The sequence below is a fragment of the Lepisosteus platostomus genome, chromosome 2, assembly GCF_059453375.1.
Source record: "Lepisosteus platostomus isolate fLepPlt1 chromosome 2, fLepPlt1.hap1, whole genome shotgun sequence".
Lineage (NCBI taxonomy): Eukaryota > Metazoa > Chordata > Actinopteri > Semionotiformes > Lepisosteidae > Lepisosteus > Lepisosteus platostomus.
Genome location: NC_142612.1, coordinates 77560306 through 77579533, shown reverse-complemented (window position 1 = coordinate 77579533; position 19228 = coordinate 77560306). Strand labels below are relative to the sequence as shown.

Here is a 19228-nt window from a genome sequence, read left to right as displayed (position 1 = left end):
ACAAGCGAAGGAGTGTTGTAGAACTTCCTAAACTCTGATGATTAATGATGATTATGATTAATTAACAACAAAGGTTAAAGAGCTTAATGGTTTTTGTGTTAACAAAAAATCAAATACAACCTTCCTTTAAAAAAATATCACAGGCTATGTAAATTTAATTGAACTACGTGTCCTTCTTTTTGTACAGGTTTTTTCCTGATTAGTTTGTATTTCAGGGGATTCCGCTGGGTGCAGGCAATGAGGTTTGCGGTGGAGGAAATTAACAACAACACCGAGCTTCTCCCAAACGTGACGCTGGGTTACGCCATCACTGACACCTGCCTGACACAGCAGACTGCTCTCAGGGAGGCCCTGGCTCTGGTGACAGGAGAGAGGGAGACGGTGTCTGGCTCCAGCTGTGGACGAGCTCCAGATGTGCCCGTCATTATTGGGGATGCCAGCTCCTCTGGATCCGTGGTTATTGCCAGAACCCTGGGAGTCTTCAGAATTCCTATGGTGAGGGGGTTTGCCAGCAGAAAATCAGCCAAAATATGAAAACAGTTTCTCATTAACTCCTCTCATGTTCAATCAGATTCTACATTTTCAGAAAGGCAACAGGTTTTCTGCCTTGTTCAGCTTAGTGCTGACACTGCCAGAAACCTGTTAAGCACATTATATTGCAATTTAGTTCCAAAAAATTAAAAACTAGACATACAGTTAACATGGATCTTTTAATGTATCTGTCAATACATGTATATTGTATATACGTATAATATTTATAATTAAAAATATAGATGGTCAGCTTTTCTTCAGTCAAGACAACCCTGAATGAAATTACAGCCCCTATTTTCTCGGCCATTCAGTTGCCCCAGAAGTCCCATTTTCTACAATAACCATGTTTTTTTTTATCTCCTGTGCAAAAACCACCATTTCACGAGAGTGTCCCACACAAATATGCTGTGTAAATGAAGAGAACATAAGCTGGAAAATGGAAGTACGGTGAATTTCTTTGCCACCTGTCTCTGTGGGGATTTGATATTCCCCCTTGCCATGTGCTCCCATATCCTCTCCAGCAACACATTCATTTGTTATGAGATACATATGTGTAAAGACAGGCACAGTGGGTTCAGACGAGAAGGCAGCCCTTGTCTGGCCACATCCCCCAGGAAGCAGTGGGGAATGAGCTGCTGTCCTCAGCGTCCTGACCTGTTACTGCAGGATAATTGGGGAGCTAAAGGGTTAAAATCAGGAAGTGGAGCTTCCAGCTTGCAGCTGCTGGGTTCATCTGCTGTGTGTGGCTTAACCCCACGCAGCCGGGAGAAGGAAGAGACTGACCACGTGGCTGCAAGACTATAGAACTGCGAGTGTCAGGGTTATCGGAGATTCAAGAGTTTCCCAGAGACATTTATTTTTCAAAGCATTCATGTGCAGAGGCTTGGTGTTTTCTCTTGCCCTGTAGATAAAGGGCTCTGCTTTGTACCTTAGAGCTGTGTTGTGCGTCTGTGTTCCTGAAACCGGCCTGTCTCACAGATCTGTACTCCACTCCAGCCCCTGGTGGCTCAGTATATAAAAGCTTGATTGGTTATTCTGAATTGGCTCCTTGGACCTCTGTTGGGCTCACCAGCTCACCACTCATCTGTGAGTAAATCCCATATCTCTCCTCCCCCAGAGCACCACGGGGACCACACAGGTGTCAACTGTGTGATGTAGTTCTGATGTCATTTCCTGTGTTGCCATAGAGGGCTGTGTGATAAGCCTTCAGCTGTCTCTACCTGCTCAATGCATAGATAACACCTTTCTCAACATGCTGCACAGCTTATAGGTTCCATAGTAAAACCTATATTTTAAACAGTCTTTTGCAATACAATATACTGTCTTTTCCTAAATGTGAGCCATTGGAGCCTTCTCCAAAATCTGCCTGTAGAGCCACTGAAGGTGGAGGAGAGCCTGGACTACCAACCCACTGATGAAGAAACAGACTGGGAATTCAAAACCCAGGTGAAATAGGAACAAAAATCATAATATACTGCACAATGCTAAAAACCATGCTATGTCTTTTTAAATCAATTGAAAATTTCCGGTTCTATTATTATGATGATGTCAGTGTGAATAGGACGCTTATTTACAGAATGGCCAGCAGGTGGCGCGAACAAGGCTGCTTTTTCACCCAAGCATTTACTATAACAGGAATAATATAACGGTAAACGCCGCACTACGGTGAAACACAGCGGCGCGAATTATCAATCTCTGCAAATTTACAGGCAACCTGGAAGTTAAAATTTCATCTAATATGTGTAAAAACATGGATTTACTTTTATAAATATTCGTTTCAGTTAAAAAGTATAAAGATCACAATATGGTGAAACACAGCAAATTATTGATCTTTGTAAATTTAAGGAAACCTAAAGAAATGTTTTGTGCCTGAGTGGACACGTCGCTTCATTCCTGAAGTGAAAAATGTAACAGAATGGGTTATGGATTGGGTTATGTCTCCATTAAAAGTCTCTAATATCATACTGCAACCCTATCATCATTGCACAGAGCAAAAATGTCATTATTAACTGAATTTTGCAAACAGTGTTTTCCAATCAGTCATTTTATTTATTTATATAAAGAACCCTTCGCAACAGTTTGCCACAGCGTGCTTTAAAGACTTCTATAGCTCTTCACAATACAGTGACTACAGTGGAGAAAATAAATCTCTGGGGGTATTAAGCTCCTCCAAGCAATGGGTTTGTGGATAATTAATTAGAGTCCCCTGTGAGAGGTTCCTGCAAAGCCCAGGGCTGATATCGTGCCCTCCTAGGTCAGTTGTCCTGGTCACCCAGGGTAGCTGAGGTTTCTGACATCACAGGCCACCACAGCTTAATCTTATGTTTTAAAAATCTTCAAACTTCAACCCAATCGACTTCAGAACTCAAAGCACTTTACAGGTAATGGGGATCCCATCCATCAACACCAGTGTGCCGCCCCACCTGGATGATCTCCCAGTACGCTCCCCGCGCACCAGCTCTCAGTGGGGAGAACAGAGTCAAGAAGCCTGTTCATACACTTTGAATATTAGGAGGCCATGACTGGTAAAGGCTTACACCTGATTAGCTTTAGTGGGCTGCCAGTTGTAGCCCACTAAAGTGTTAGAGTTGCAGGCTGATTAGACTCTATCCTGTACTACAAAATAAAATCATAATCAGTTCATTAGATAATAAAGAAAGTATTAAAGTACAAGTACACTTGCAGAGGGGCTCTATCCAATAGAGGTCACTGTGACAAAACTGCTTTACACTCACTGCTTGCATGCCTGATGGCCTGCAACAAAGCTAACGATGGAACGTCTTGCCACAGTCGTTGTCTGAGACAGATTTCCCAGCCCTGTGGCTGTAGCAAGCTGACAGAGAACCAGAGATCACAGGAAGCAGCTGGATCAAATCCTCAGGTCATAAGCCACCAGCAACCAAATGAACACAAAGACCTCCTTTCTTAGTAGAGCTTCTGCAAGGTTTGGAACAATGAGATGTTTTAAGTACAGTAGCAATTTAAGGAAAGAAGAACATCTGCTGGAATAAGAACTATGCAATAAATAGACCTCACATGCCGTTCTACAGTGCACACAGTACTTTTTGACAGACGTATTGACAGAATAAAACATTCCAAAAATATGTCTATATACTTTTATTATATTTCAAATCTTGCAAATAGTTTTAAGTACACTTTTAAACAATAGAATAATACTTTTAGGTTAATTTCTTTTGATGTTTGACCTGCCCATGATGTTCCTTTTAGTATTTTTCTCTGGCTTCAGCAATATAATGTAACATTTCGGAGCGAAGATGCACAGTAGCACTGCAAAACTGGAGGAGAGGATGGCAAAGATTTCAACTGCAACCGTATACTTCCCCGGAGAGCTGACATAAGCAGGTATAAATGCGATCCACACTGCACAGAATATCAACATACTGAAAGTTATATATTTTGCCTCGTTAAAGCTGTCTGGCAGCTTTCTCGCTAGGAAGGCAAAAATGAAACACATTACAGCCAAGACGCCAATATACCCTAAAACACAACAGAACGCCGTGACAGATCCTAAATTGCATTCCAGAATAATCTTATCGTTAAATAGGCTTGCGTTTTTCTGTGGAAACGGGGGAGAAATGCCAAGCCAAAGAGCACAAATCATTATCTGAATGGATGCAAAGAGCAGGATGGTGAACCTTTGCTGCACTGGGCCAAACCACTTCATGGTGTTGCTGCCAGGAAGGGTTGATCTAAACGCCATCAAGACGACGAATGTTTTGCCCAGAACACAGGCGACGCACAGAACAAATATGATGCCAAAGGCAGCGTGCTTCACCATGCAGGACCACGGGGAAGGCTCTCCCACAAACAGCAGGGGACAAAGGAAGCAGAACACTAATGCCACCAGGAGGAGGAAGCTGATTTCAGAGTTATTAGCCCGGACAACTGGCGTGCTTCTGAAACGAAAGAAAACCGCTGTGACAAATAACGTCAGGCACGCTCCAAAAATCCCTAAGGCAGTCAGTGCGCTCCCCATAATCTCTCCGAAAGAAAGAAACTCCATTTGTTTTGGAAAACAAGCAGTCTTCTTGGAATTTGGCCAGTAGTCCCACGGGCATTTTATGCAATCAATGGAATCTATTGGAAAACACCAAGAACAAATCATTTGTTTAAACTGAGGTTGCTTACAAATCCATGACAATAATTGGCGTTCTGTGAAAACAATTAATTCTCAACCCAGTCTTTCCTCATTCTCTTAAAATGTTCATTAGCACGTTTAACTGGCATCCCTACCGGTCTGGTTGCTGATTTCACCTTGGGCACAAGGTATGCAGTCAAAGCAGCAGATAGGCTGTCCTTCTCGAGACGCTTTTCTCGACCCTGGGGGGCAACTTTCACTGCAAACAGACTTTATAACCTGGAAAAATACAGCATAGCAACGGAAGCTGTATGGTTGTTCTGCCATTGTTATTTCACATTATTTTTGACGTATTAGGAAAAGGTTACTGCCAGTTTTGGGATAGTGTGCCATTAGGCTTGTGTGATGAGGTCTGGATTTCACTGTAACTGGCTCAGCTCGGCTCGGCTCAGCTCAGCTCAGGCAGCTCTGCTGCATTTGCAGGTGCGTAAGCCAACCCACTTTAAAAAAGCCATTTCCTGGACTGTCACAAGTATCCCTCGTGTCGATTAAACTAGTTTCTCCTAAAGCACTTACAAGCTATATTTACTGGATCAGCTACAGTGGTGGCTTCCGAGATTACTGCTACACCTGCAAGCACTTACACTCACACATGCTGACAGGTAGATTTCAAGAGCTGAGCATGTTGAATATTTCTAGTGTTGTTGCTGCAGCTGGAAATTCATTTTCCAACTGCAGCAACTTTCTTTTTTTCCTTCTTCCAAGTTTCATTCTTTCAAGAGACTTGTTTAAATGTTGTTTTATTATAACAAAGAAACACTATAATGGTCTGGCAACTGCTTTTCAAGAGTCTTAAGAGTGCATTTAAGACTTCTGATATGACTGGAGCATCAGTCTTACTTTTTTCTGGCCTCCATTCCAGATGATAGCGTCTTCGTTTATCACAAGTTCTTGTCCTTCTGGGGCAGAGCCATCATAGTAACCTATATCTACATACTGCACCCTGCCATGCTGGTCCAGCTGCCAGTTGATTATATCATAGGAGGGAAGAGGATCCCCATTTTGATCAAACTGGACCTCCTCTCCAGTGGGCGTTTTGAATTTGACCTGTTTTAAGGTCTGTGTTACCTGTAGGAGAAAAACATGCAGAGCTACTTTGATGATACAATTCAGAACATTTCAACTCCAACATTTAACACAGAAAGCCTCTTACTTCTTGCATTTACTGGACTTAAATTTCGAGATCATGCAATTAAGAAAAGAAAGTTAATGATCAGTGGATTCCTGAGTCTCGGTTTCTTCATTGACTCTAATTAAAAGCATATTTCTGTCTACTTTCATATTTTGACTGTTTAACAGACTAAAAGCGAAGATACGTTTTAAGATACATACCTCCCAAGGGTTGATATCCCGTATGCCAGAGCAGGTCTGGTTGTGCAATCCAGTTTCACAAAACATCATGTTATGAAGCGTGTGAGCAACAGCATAGACTCCTTTATAGGTGTTGTATGTGACACGTAGCTGGGTGACATCTGTGTAAATATTTTCAACCGATCGTAAATCTTCTAAGCCAGTGCATTTCCTGACTGGGAACTGAGAATCTGAATTTTCTGTCACATTGGGAGTTTCATATGAACAATCGAAGGTTTTTTCCCAGAATTCCTTGACGTACACATTTCCAGGTTGCTGCGAGGGGTGAATCCTCACAAGGAACTCTTTAAAGCCCTCAAGATTTGCTCTTTGGATTCCCAATCCCAACAAACCCCCGAGGATCCCAAACTTCTCCTTAGTGGAGAGTAGACCTGCCGTAGACCAGCTTTCGCTGGCCAGCCAGACGATTCCAGTGACATTTTGTTCAACCAGCTCGTTAACTAGCATGTACATGTCTATTTCTGTAGCAAACACCAGGATGACCTTTACCTGCGTCTCTTTAATAAGATCTACGTGTCTCAATATTTTTTCCTTGGTGTAAACAGCAGGAAAATATTCAGCAAAAGCCACGCAGGAGTTGATATCTTCCACTTCCTTCAGGAAGGACTGAATTCCATACTGGCCATAGGCATCATCAGATCCAAAAGCCCCCAGCCAAGTCCATCCAAAGTGCTTCACGACTTTAACCCAAGCTTTAACCTGGAAATAATCACTGGGAATTGTTCGGAAAAACGTGGGGTATTCGTGCTTGTTGCTTAGACATGCACAGGAGGAGAAATAACTTATCTGTGAAGTGTGCATAAGAAAAGGAGTTTTGTACATTTTTGGTTAGAATGGGGCATTTGTAGTTATTAATATTTATCGTAGTTAAGAATATAAGACATAACCAAATAACTGTATAAAATATTTCAGAGTCAACATCAGCAAAGCAATTCATAGGGGCATCGAGTTTTGTTATCATTACATTTGCTCACATGAGGTCAGAAATGATCTATGAATCTTTACTCTTGAAGAATATTTGGAATTGAAATGAAAGACGGGGATAGGTCAAGATGGCAAATTGCGTGGAATGAAAGGTTTTCAAAGCAATTCATAAGTTTTTCACTAGTCAAACGACTACAGAATGTCATACTGACGGACCCTGAACAATACATACAAGCAAAATCAAATGACCTTTTACAAACAGCGTCAAATATCTTTAGGTGTTTAAAATAAAATATACTAAAATATCTTTAGTTTTCTAGAGGCTTTCCAGCGCTATTTTTCACTTATCCCATCATAGACGGATAGAAAAAGGCAGATTAGCTGAGCGATTGAATTGCATTGCACCCATGATAACGAAAAGGAAAACTTGTTTCCTACTGTACACGGAACATGCAACGTTATTTAAATATTGTTTTTTACAATGATGTTTCTATAAAAAAAAAGATACGAGGAAGGAGAAGTAGCTGTTCTTTTTTTAAATATACTGTATGATCAAGGACTCAATTCAAAGTCAAAAGTATATTTCCTATCCACCCATTTGTCTTTTTTCTACGGCTCGTACAGTACGTGTCAGCCCGTATCGGCCGCAGCTGTAGTCGAGTCTCCTCGATTCAGCGGTTTCTCACCTGAGGAATCCCAAACGAGCCCAGGAGCCGCGCTATGGTAATAGACTGTGTGGACCCCGAGCAGCCGATGACTGCGGCCACCGGAGAGCCTCCGGCGCACCTCCAGTCGGAAATGAACGGGTCGCGGCCGTTGAGGGCGGTGAGCGCCGCTCTCAGGGCTCCGGGGGGGTTGCTGCACGAGTCCAGGATCCTGTAGCCCAGCGTCACGTTGGGCAGCAGGGTGCTGTCCCGATTGATCTCTTCGATCGCGAAAATCATGCCTTGTGCCCAGCGAAAAGCCCTCAGAAAGAAACTTCGTGTGCGGGGGAATGCATAAAAAAAAAGAAAAAATAAGATACATAAAATGAAATGACCGTTTAAGACAAAAACAGCTCAATTGTTTTAGAGAATCGGGGCGCTCCGGTGGAAACCTTCAGGTTATTTTAGTGAGGGTTTTCACACACAAAACCATCTCGCATGACTGGATAACAGCTGTGTTTTGGTAACGAGAATGGCCTTTTACAAACACTTCTATCACATATCTGACATAATGCTTCATAAAACTAGAAAAAACAGCACGCAGGCAGAAATTAACACGGGTTTGGAAGACACACTGCACTGTTTACTAATCTTAAGGTCTGTGTTTATATACAGATATACTCTAATTTTTAAGTGTTATTATATTTGACTTAAAAAAATTCAAGATACTTTAATTTACTGTCCAGTTTTTGAGAGTTAGCGAAAACACTGCTTATTAAGAGATCTGTATTCGTAGCGATTAATACATTTCCTGAATATTTTCTGATTCGTGCCAATGCCATGTGATGTAGATCTTTAAAACCTACCTCACGCATCCAGGGGTTTTAGGAACTCTGTCGTAAGAGAGTTCAGGAACTGCGCCTTTGTAGTGAAGAGTAAAAACACCCCCGATTATAATATCCCCATCCTGTGACAACGCCGGAGAAGTAAAAAGCCCTTGAAGCTTGCAGGCGGATTCAGACAAACTGATCTGCATGAAACAGAAGGATAGCAGCCCAAACCTTACACCCATTGTGTGCGTGAAAATGGACAATCCTAGCACCGAACTCGGGTTCCATTTTTATAGCCGACACTTTCATTCCTCTGGCACATCTGGAATGGTCACATGACACGCTACAAAGGTAACTGTAACGCATTGTAATGGCAACAGCTGCCCTGTGGTTCAGGAATAATTTATACAGTAGCTCATTCTCAACGCTGGTAATAACCTGCGCGATGTTTGGGTTTGTCGCTAAAGGAATTTATTTATGTAAATATTACATTTACTGTTACACTTAAGTGTACAAATATGTATTCAGTTGACCTATTCGGTTTATATATTCGGTTAAGAACTGAAACATAACCAGGGAATTAAAAAAAAAACCTTTCCGCAAGAGGGCGTCTGACACCAGAAAACTGGAGCTGGAGCTAACGTTGTTCGCTGCTCAATAAAAGAGTAACATCAGGCCGCTTCGCACCGCTTTAAGGCAGATCAAGATTTTTAAAGTTGCACGGAAATAGACCGATGAACCTTAACTGGAGCCGTTTTGCTTCTTAATTAACTAGTGGGGCCTAACAACACTGTAGTTTTCCGTGGGAATGACAAATAACAGCATCAGCCGTCAGATACTAATCTGTTATTTAACGTGTTCGTCTGTGAAAGGCTTTACAGGCCATGATGGGTAAAGGCCAATGGATAATTTGGCCAGGGCGCCGGGGAAACACCTCGGTTTTACTTCTTATCCGAATGATCCTTTTTACAGGATAGTGTCCACGTCAAAAGCTTGGAGTAGAGTGTGCAGAAAAGCACTATAGACGTTTTTGCTATATAGGTTTTATTTATTTATAAAAGTTTTGCATGGAGAATCACTGGAAAAAATGGGGCTTACTGCCTAGATCCTTTAATAACAAAGTCAATGTAAAATGACAGAACATGATGGTGATCATAGATGTCTACAGATATGCACAAGGGTGTTCATTTCCTTTTCATTTCGTGTTTTCATTTTATTTTCCTCAAGATGATATGTAGGGGTTTGGATTTAAAGGGGCTCACCGGTTTTTGAAAAGCAGCAATCTGAAGTCTGAACTGCAGGATGACGATGATGCCTGCGCAGTATGGAGTAAAGTGTGATGCAGACTTCTTGTTTTATGTCCATTACACTGAGGTATTTTTATCATATTGGAACTAAAATGCCACCCTCCAGTCTGGAGTTATATAGCCAGTTTTTGAGCAGGTGATGTTTGTTTATATAGGCTGCAGGTTGCATTCTGACAATACTTTGAAGACCTCGTTTTTTGTCACATACTGTATTGATTATGTGCGTCTGCTCCCACTGTACCCGATGAATTTAAAGTTTCTTTGCGACATGTTATTCTACAACCGGACTGACATGTGGGAAGAAACAAAATAAAGATTCTTACTATCCCTTACTAGTCTTCCAAGCTTGGGAGCCCAACACGAACCTCAACTAGTGTTCAGATGTTCAGATCACTTTATTGGCCAGAAATCTACAATTTCTTGCATTAGGAATTTGTCTTTTCACATACCCCAGCTTGCTCTACATGAGACACACATGCACACAGACGGGGAGAGAGAAGCTTGGGGTCAGAGCAGAGGATCAGCTATTATACGGCGCCCCTGGAGCAGTTGGGGTTAAGGGCCTTGCTCAGGGGCCTAGTGGAGTAGGATTCCTCTGCCAGCTGTGGGATATGAACCAGCAACCTTCCAGCCACAGGCGCAGTTCCTTAGCCACACTAACCATTACAAATATACAGTATACTGCAGGTATGTTGTCCTTGTCAATGTGCATGATGATGTTTAAGGAAATATACTGCATTGTGAACTGCAGTAGTGTGGCCTGTGAGGCCTGAAGGCTATAAAACTGAGCACAAAACATACAGACATCGCCTGTGTTTCTCATTATTATTGCACCAGGAAAGAAGACAAAGGCACACGACACAGTGCGGCCAGACCCCCTGAACAGGGGGAGCTCAGATTATTATTTTTTCTCGCTCCTGCGCAAGGGGGCAGGTACAGTAAATAAGCCATGGCCGTCACCTCTTCCGTCCTCCTGTTCATCCAGTACAGGGCGGCTCGAGACCGGAAGCTCTCAGTGAGGAGCGCGAGCAGGGCAGCGGTTACAAAGTCTCTCGAGACCCTGAAACTAACCGCCTCCTCTCGATGTTTATTTATTTACAGGTCGGTCAGGTTTGATTCGGCGTAAATAACATTTGATTTGTTGTAATGATATGGAAGTGCGCCGCGTTACTCACATTCCTTGTACCGCACAGTATGCGATGTTTCAGAGTTTCTTTAATGTTAGGAAAAATGTGCAAAAGTCCCGTCCTTCTGTAACGGCGCAGTTTGATCTGTGCGTGTTAACTTTTTGTTTCAGTTACAAATACAAAGACTTTGCGTTGGAAGATGTAATTTTATGTATTATGTTTAGTTTATTCGTTACTATTCATATTAATACCTTATCTTGTTTTTTTTTTATATAAGCCACACTCTTAAGTTTACAATTAGCAAAGGTGCACGAAAGCGCCGCAACTAACCGTCTCCTCCCGGTATGCTTTTTCTATTTATTTATCTCAGTTATTTAGAGTGACGGCTATCACACACCTCTGCCACTGTAACCCGAAAACCCGTTTAGTTTAATCATGTCAATAAAGATCCCCCATCCACATTGACTCGACAATCCTCAGTGAGCAGCCAGGACAGGCACAGCCCCACTTAACATGACCTGTGTCCCGCAATAGCAAAATCCAGTGAGCGGACGCTTAAACCAGTTTTCTAAAAATACAGATTTGAGGAACAATTAAATACAATGGAAAACAAAATAATTGAAAAAGGGGATTTTTTATGTTAACTAAACTATTTCTGAAAATATCTAACATTGTTCTAGTCTAGAAGTTTTATTAAATATCAGTTAGTACAGGAAAACGAAAGTTATCCATGTTTAATCAACATAATTAATTGAGACAGAAAAGCTGGTTTCAGTTTCCCAGGTTAAGAGTAATTACTTTTATCAAGACTGGTTGTATTTTCCTTTCATTAAATGTGGAAGAGAAAGCTTGTATCTTAATAAGGATTCTGTAATATGTCATTTAAAGTCTTTTGGAAGGCAGTTACCCATTATATGTTTTCTGGTGTTTTTCTCAGGCTTCAGTAAAATAATATAACATTTATGAGCAAATATACAAAGAAACAAACCAAATGTCGAAGACAAAATTGCAAAAATCTCTACTGCAACTGTGTATTTTCCAGGTGAGCTGAGAGGTTGTTTTTATTCATTACAGTTTTCTGGAAGACATTTTCCCCATTATATTTTTTCTTGTGTTTTTCTCAGGCTTCAACATAATTATGTAACACTTAGGAGCAAAAATACAAAACAGCAGGCCAAATGTTGATGACAAAATAGCAAAAATCTCAACTGCAACTGTGTATTTTCCAGGTGAGCTGACATACGCTGGTATGAAGGTGACCCAAACTGCACAGAAGATGAGCATGCTGAAAGTTATCAGCTTGGCCTCATTGAAATTATCAGGCAGTTTCCTGGCTAAGAAAGCCAGCACCAAACAAGTAGCTGCAAGCAGGCCTATATAGCCCAGTACTGCATAAAATGCAATATCTGATCCTGTGTTACATTCTAAAATGATCTTTTCATTACTGAGTTTAAAATTTTTGTGAGGGAAGGGAGGTTTTAAACTAAGCCACAGTACACAGATTACAACCTGCACAGCTGTACAAGAACAAACTATGATCCTCTGCTGAACTGGCCCAAAGTTTTTTGCCATGTTGTCGTTGGGAAGAGTGGCTCTGAAAGCTGTTACAACAACTATTGTTTTTCCCAACACACAGGAAATACAAAGTGCAAATGTGATTCCAAAGGCTGTGTGACGCAACATACAGGACCAGGCTGTTGGCTGCCCAATGAAGGTAAGAGGGCAGAGAAAACACAGCAGCAGAGAGAACAGCAGGAGAGAGCTGAGCTCAGAGTTGTTGGCTTTTACAATGGGTGTGCTTCTGAAGGAAAAGAAGACTGAAATAGTGGCTACTGTCAAGCAGAGTCCAAACAATGACACAGTAGTGAGTGTGATTCCCATTGCATCATAGTAGGAAAGATATTCAATGTCTTTGAGGATACAGCTGTCTTTTCCATCATTAGACCAGTAGTCCTGTGGACATTCCACGCACTCAGCTGCACCTGAAGAGAATTGAGGGGAAAAGAGTGAACATTGGAAAAGGCCTATTCAGAGCTTATAGGAGAGCAAGATTACTAAAAGAATGACTTAACTTTATTTGTATTTAAAAACATTTGAAGGACAAGAACACATCTGCAGTACTATAATATTTACAGACAATGTATAAACTAATATTTCATTATCCGTACCTCATAACAATAATAGAGACAAATCTGCAAGATGATTTTCAATGTGAATTCCATTGTAATCAAATAATGTAAAAAGAGAATCTGGTCTGGCAGTTTTTGTGTTTTAATATTATTTGTATAAGGTAGCAAGTGCCTAGGATGATGTTTGCCAGTTTACCTACTGTACAATCCTACAATGCCACCCTTGGAATGCAAAGGCAAAACAAGGGGAGGTTCACAGAGGACAGCATCTCTGTGATATATTCTCCAGTCATTCCAGTAAGTGCTTTGTGTCTTAAATTCATTCTGTATTTTGTTTGTAAGCATTGCAAAGTTGTCATCATGGGTGTGATTTGGGATTTTTTTTTTGGTCTAGTAAGTGCCCTAGAATCCGCATTCTGCTTTTGCTTGGCTTTTATTCCATGGGCTCTTCTTTTAAAAAGTAAAGAGACAGCCATTGCCTCTAGTGATGGAAGTCTTGTTTCCTGCCAAAAGACACCACTTGTGTCATCTCTACCATCACCCACAGCAGGGCCTATACAGTAAATAGGAGGCACTGCTGCAAGGGCTGTTGTTGCACTAGAAGTCTCACTACAGTGACCTACAGTATTAGCATAAGGCAACCTCTATTGTTCAAATGTCTGTCTACTTGAGCTTCATGTCTATAGCCAGGGAAACAGGGACACACTGCATGCCAAGCTTGTGATTAACACATTTTGAAAGAAGCTGCTTTACCACAGGGTAGTGGTAGTGCAGTGGATAGCATAGCTGCCTTGCTGCACTGGGTCCTTTGGGTCAGTACTGGACCTGGGCCGCTACCCCTGGAGAGTTGGCATGTTCTCCCTGTGTTTGCATGGATTTGCTGTAGGTGCTCCCACAGTCCAAAAACATACTGGTAAAACTGGCCCTAGGTATGAGTGAGTCCTTCTGAGAAAATTGGCCCTAAGTGTGGGTTTGTGTGTGTCTGTTTCAGTGTGTCTGCCTGCAAAAGTCTGCACATCTCATCCCGGGTGTAGCCTGCCTTGCACCTGTTGCTTGCTGGGATAGGCTCTGGGTCCCCTGGGACCTTGAGTGGGAGGACGTGGCTAGAAAATGGATGGATGTTTCACCATATAATTCCAAATAATTAAAAGAAAATCGGAAATGTGGGATATATTCTTCCTACTGTATAGTTCATACCTGTGGTGTTTGCTATGGTACCATCAGCACAAGGAATGCAATCGAAGCAGCAGATGGGCTGGCCTTTCCTGGCTGCTCTTCTTGTGCCTGGGGGGCAGCTCTCAGAACACACTCCTGCTGGAACCTGAAGAGAGAAAATGTGGATATACTTTAGGTAACAGATTACTATATAACTTACCTTATTTAATAAATATTACTTCTACAATTGTAAGGCATTTCTAAAGAACTAAGAAGTTTTAAATACGCATTGTTTAATTTCATTTTCGTAGTTTTCAAGGAATAATTGAGATACAGACCACAACTTTTAAATATTGTATCAAGATCTGAAATTGTGCTTACCTCTCTCCCAGTGCTCCAGACAATACTGTCCTCATCAATCACTAGCTGACTGCCTCCATCTGGTGATGTATCAAAGTGACCCACTGTCACATGGCTGACCACTCCTTTGTTGAGTTGCCAGTTTATAATGTCATAGGCAGCAGGAGGATCTCCGTTCTCATCGAAGTACACAGCTTCTCCAAAACGGTTCACAAAATTGACTCTTTTTATATGTTCAGTGACCTTAACAGTGTTGGAAAAATACCTAAAACTTAGTTTATTGCAGCCTAGTATATCTAACTTCTCTTGTGAATATTTCAGAATAATATGCAGTGCAATAACACAGCCACATCACTGCAAATAAACAGTTTGAACTCTTTCACTCTGTCTAAAGACAGTTCAATAGCAATGAAGTTGTTTTTGTTAAAGAGGCCAATGATCTCCTCAGGGTAACTTATTCATATGCACTATATGATGTCATTTTCATAGATCTCAGTGTGTCCTACGATGCAGCAAATATTGGCATCCTTCTTTAGTAGGGAATTTTTTTTTGTAATTGACACTAAGCTAAACATTTTTAATCTTACCTTTCTGAATGTCAGCACTTCATTTCTACGGGTGATTTTGTGCATGAGCTCACGTGGTGTTTACTAGGCCCTCTGCTGTTAGGTATTCATTTATTTGGTCAGATCATTTCTATTCAGATGAGAGTCAAATCTATGTGCACACTTAACCTAATACCAAAGCAGCTGTTTGAACACTTTCAGTCTGCCTTTCTGATGTGAACATTTGAATGTCACATAATTCTATGCATCTTAATTTTGACAAGAAAATGATATTTGCTTCCTCACATATTTGCTTGTCCCTGCCAGTGAACAGCACTGTATTTAAGGTTTGATCCAACTTAAATTTATTTCATTGCCAAATGTACTATTTTATGTATTGTAAGTGGTTTGGAGATTATTTGTACTGGTGATAAATAAGGATTATTTGTATTTTCAATTATTCTTTACTTCTCCTATTTTTTAAGATCATGATAAAAGCCTCAGAATCTGAAACATACACACAGCACCTTGTTCCATAGATATTAGACTTCTACATTTTTCTTTCAGTCCCACTGTTGTGTTACCCTGTACATAGACACTCACACAGAAATCAGACCTGCAATCTGCTTTTACTCACCTGCCAGGGCTCTATTCTTGCAATATCTCCACACAGTCTAATGGTGTTATTTTCTTCCTTTTCACAAAACAGTAAGTCATGAAGTGCATGTGCTACAGCATACACTGCTTTGTGTACATTATATGTCACTCTTAGCTGCGAGACGTTGAAGAAAGTGTGTTCTCTTTGATCCAATCTCTCTTTTCCTGTGCATATCTTTGACTTGGTTTCTGAAATATTTAATTTGAAGGTCTCCTCTGTAAAATATAAAGTACACCCAAAGATGTTTTCCCAGAATACATTATTTAAGGTGTATTCTGCAGAATTAACAGATGGACGTATATTGAGAAGAAAATCTTTGAACTCTGGAATTGCCATCTTGCGAGTTGCAAACCCAATTGTACCACCAAAAGTTCTGAAGAATTCTTCAGTGGAGGGTCTCTCTGCTGTTACCCAGTCCTCACTTGCGATCCACTGTATACCAGTTATGTTTTGCCTGACAATCTCCTGCATTAAAGGGTATAAGTCATCTTCTGAGACAAATGCTAATATGATTTTCACTGTTGTCCTTTTAATAGTTTCAACTATCTGAAGTATTGCAGTTCTTGAGTAGGTGCTTAAAATATTTTCAGTGAAGGCAATGCAAATTCCATATTTTGCAACTTCCTTGGTAAAAGACTGTATCCCAAAGATGCCATATTCATTGTCCGCTTGGATAGCTCCGATCCACGTCCATCCAAAATGTTTAACAAGCTGAGCCAAAGCTTTGGCCTGAAAAAAATCACTGGGAATAGTGCGGGAGAATGTGGGGAACTCTCTTTTGTTGCTGAGACAAGAACATGTTGAAGCATAGCTGACCTTGTGAAATATACATACAGTAAAAGCAAGCATTAATTCATTCACTTCTGAGTAACCTGTTCATACTTAAAATAACTACACCCTTGTTGTATATGTAATTTCACCCATTCATTTAAAAATAATTCATCTTCACCTAAAGGCAATATAAATTACAAACTGATATATATATTTTTTAAGAGCACAGTATTATAGTATAAAGGCAAGCTGTCTCTAAGTAAACATTTAAATATTTTATCAAAACCTCATACTGATGAAAACCTGATAAAACATGCCCTTTAAAATAGGACAGAAACTCTTCAAGCATCAGTGTGCAACATAAAACAGTACTGTAAGTTGGGTGTCTTAGATGAAGACTTCTAAAACGAAAAGAAAAATAACATTAAGCTTTACCAAAGGAATACCGAAGGGACCAATAGCTCTGGCGATGTGTAAGGAGTTAGAGGTGATCACAGCACGGGTTGGCGAGGGACAGGGTTTAGATTCTTGTACTTCTTCTGGTCCGTTGGCTAAGCTTAGACCCGCTCTCACAGTTTCAGCCGGAGAATCGCAATTGTCCAGGATTTTGTATCCAAGTGTGATGTTTGGCAGTAAACTGCTGTCCGTGTTGATTTCCTCTATGGCAAAGACCATCATCTGCACCCATCGAAACACACGAAGGTCGAAGCTGTAATGAGATACAGTACGATAGGTTAACAGGCGGCACGGGTGTATCGTGTTCAGCGATGATACCTCACAGCTCCAAAGCTCAGGCACGTCCACTGGCTCCAGATTTCATCTTGTGTTTCTGTTCAGATTAGGTCTGATTTGCTATGATTTATTATCCCTGACCGAGAAATTAAATCCCGTCACGAGTGGGAAGAACATGCAATATTTTAGTGTTTAGCTTCCTCGCACCCTCACAGATTATGGAAAGGATTATTGAATATGTATGACATCAATAAGAATGAAAAACAAAATTATACAATGATACTATATTAAACAATAAATAAAGTAAAATGTTCAAAAGGGACATTTTTCTTATATAGCTCTGAAATGTCCAACAAACACTCTATAACTCACTCAACACACTTCCTCGTTGGTGGTTCAGTATCGGACGACGTATGGCTGTCCTCAATTGTGGCAAAAACTGGGAACACACCACCGATGACTAATTCGCCGTTTTTGAATAAACCAGACATTGTATATTTGCCCAGGATCCTGCACGTCAAATCGCCGTCCACCTGAAACGAATGAAATAATATTAACGATGTTAGGATGTGCGCGTCCATTACGACGTAGCTTGTAGAATCAAAGTAATCTGAATGAAATTAAAGTAGAGTATTTCATTTTCCATTTTATATATGATACAATCCGCAAGGTCCTTGTGCTTTATTTTAATGAGAAGCACAGCCAGTAGGAACTAACTGAGCCGCTGTCTCCCAAGGGGTCGGTTTGATCAGCTCAGCGTGAGGAGGCTGTTTGAGGAAATAGAATCCGTGCGCATTGTGCATAAAATAAGCATGTACCAATTAATTATAAAAAATCGAAAAATCAAAAGAAAATGCGAAAGGTTTAAATAAAAAACAAAACAACACAACGGAGGCATCTATCAGACAACTGTTAGGTACAGGGTATTCAGACTCTGGAGTGTAAAGGGTATTTTCAGCGTCAGCGCCACGGAGCTGTCCAGTTTCTGCTCAATACAATATTCTGGAGACTGGGGACTATTTGACACTTGTGCCTTTTCCTTAAATATTGTTTATTTAGCAGTAATATCTCTAGTGGTTGTACGTTTTTTTTTGTAAAGGTTTGATTTGAAAAATATGTCAATCACATACGTAATGTATAATATAAATGATCTTCATAATTAGATATAAAAGATACTTTAATACGTTTCTAACGTTTTAAGGGTTTTGGTGTTTTAAAAACGTCTGTCTTGTGAATAAATACAGGGGAACTTGAATAACAGCCCGAGCTTTTATAATCAACAAATTTATAAAATAGATTGATCCCATAGTTTTCAGTCATATTCGAGCTTTGACCTTTTCTGTGGTCAATTGAAAAATACAATTATATGTCAGTGGTGGGTGCAAAAACGGCTATGGTTACCGTGAAACACGAACAGGACCCTTTGCTCATGTAAAACATACTTTATCTGTACTTTATACTTTATCAAACATCCTCTGCAAAAGCATATTATATCTCCTTACAGACTATAGATTGGTCATGGTTATAATGGAACACATACTGTATAGGAAACCTTAAATGATATATCACAAAGTGTTCTTATACTGTATGTGACCTTTGTTCTCACTTAAAGCTCAAATACAAAACTGTAATTCTAACAGATTTATACAAATATTAAAGTATGTTTTTGACAAGTAGTAGTATAGGGCAGTTATAGTTCCTTCATATTTTTTATTTAAATAGCCTAACTCTTCTTTATATATATATATTGCATTTAATTATGGCTGATTTGACATGTTACAGTTGCCTTAGTTTAGACGAATTCTTAAAATAAGTGAAATACTTCGGACTCCCACAAGAGGGAGTCTGCTGCTTATAAACGTAATAAACTAATTAAAAACAGAAAGCCGTTCATATATAAAAGGCTACTATTTTCATTATTAATAGTCGATAATATCTGTTCAAAATATTACTAAAAAGAGATATAAATGGAAAAAGGCATAATA

General features: G+C 40.3%; 2 protein-coding genes and 2 long non-coding RNA genes across 6 annotated transcripts; 2 read left to right on the top strand and 2 right to left on the bottom strand.

Annotated features, from left to right (window-relative positions):
* Window positions 1-3633: 3633 nt before the first annotated feature.
* On the bottom strand, window positions 3634-8892 carry LOC148677287 (extracellular calcium-sensing receptor-like). Of its 2 annotated transcripts, none has more exons than XM_088619894.1 (6): window positions 8496-8892; window positions 7672-7963; window positions 6023-6847; window positions 5531-5758; window positions 4786-4909; window positions 3634-4629 (listed from the first exon to the last, which is right to left on the bottom strand). In XM_088619894.1, the coding sequence occupies exons 1-6, from the start codon at window positions 8699-8701 to the stop codon at window positions 3716-3718; spliced, it is 2589 nt and encodes an 862-aa protein (XP_088476020.1). In that variant the 5' UTR covers window positions 8702-8892; the 3' UTR covers window positions 3634-3715. The 2 variants fall into 2 exon arrangements, with proteins under 2 accessions (XP_088476020.1, XP_088476030.1); XM_088619904.1 differs by having other exon boundaries at window positions 8696-8892.
* A 1917-nt stretch (window positions 8893-10809) lies between these two features.
* On the top strand, window positions 10810-12601 carry LOC148677286 (uncharacterized). Its single transcript, XR_015930387.1, has 3 exons — window positions 10810-10867; window positions 11831-11935; window positions 12530-12601. It is a non-coding gene; the product is annotated as an uncharacterized LOC148677286 (long non-coding RNA).
* LOC148677284 (extracellular calcium-sensing receptor-like) lies at window positions 11914-18248 on the bottom strand. 2 transcript variants are annotated; one of them, XM_088619918.1, is made up of 6 exons: window positions 17616-18248; window positions 16947-17220; window positions 15720-16556; window positions 14559-14780; window positions 14220-14343; window positions 11914-12875 (listed from the first exon to the last, which is right to left on the bottom strand). In XM_088619918.1, the coding sequence occupies exons 1-6, from the start codon at window positions 17822-17824 to the stop codon at window positions 11962-11964; spliced, it is 2580 nt and encodes an 859-aa protein (XP_088476044.1). In that variant the 5' UTR covers window positions 17825-18248; the 3' UTR covers window positions 11914-11961. The 2 variants fall into 2 exon arrangements, with proteins under 2 accessions (XP_088476044.1, XP_088476053.1); XM_088619927.1 differs by lacking the exon at window positions 14559-14780.
* LOC148677285 (uncharacterized) lies at window positions 14305-15539 on the top strand. The gene is made up of 2 exons (XR_015930388.1): window positions 14305-14373; window positions 14570-15539. It is a non-coding gene; the product is annotated as an uncharacterized LOC148677285 (long non-coding RNA).
* Window positions 18249-19228: the final 980 nt, after the last annotated feature.

What these genes read in the sequence shown, in the direction of transcription:
- LOC148677287 (XM_088619894.1), bottom strand. Translation starts at nt 8,701, where the DNA reads ATGGGTGTAAGGTTTGGGCTGCTATCCTTCTGTTTCATGCAGATCAGT. An exon ending in GCTCGTTTGGGATTCCTCAG is followed by an intron (nt 6,848 to 7,671) that starts GTGAGAAACCGC and finishes CACACTTCACAG; the next exon opens with ATAAGTTATTTCTCCTCCTG. An exon ending in TGAAATCAGCAACCAGACCG is followed by an intron (nt 4,630 to 4,785) that starts GTAGGGATGCCA and finishes GTTTTCCAATAG; the next exon opens with ATTCCATTGATTGCATAAAA.
- LOC148677284 (XM_088619918.1), bottom strand. Translation starts at nt 17,824, where the DNA reads ATGGACGCGCACATCCTAACATCGTTAATATTATTTCATTCGTTTCAG. An exon ending in TCTGGAGCACTGGGAGAGAG is followed by an intron (nt 14,344 to 14,558) that starts GTAAGCACAATT and finishes TTCTCTCTTCAG; the next exon opens with GTTCCAGCAGGAGTGTGTTC. An exon ending in TACCATAGCAAACACCACAG is followed by an intron (nt 12,876 to 14,219) that starts GTATGAACTATA and finishes AATTCTCTTCAG; the next exon opens with GTGCAGCTGAGTGCGTGGAA.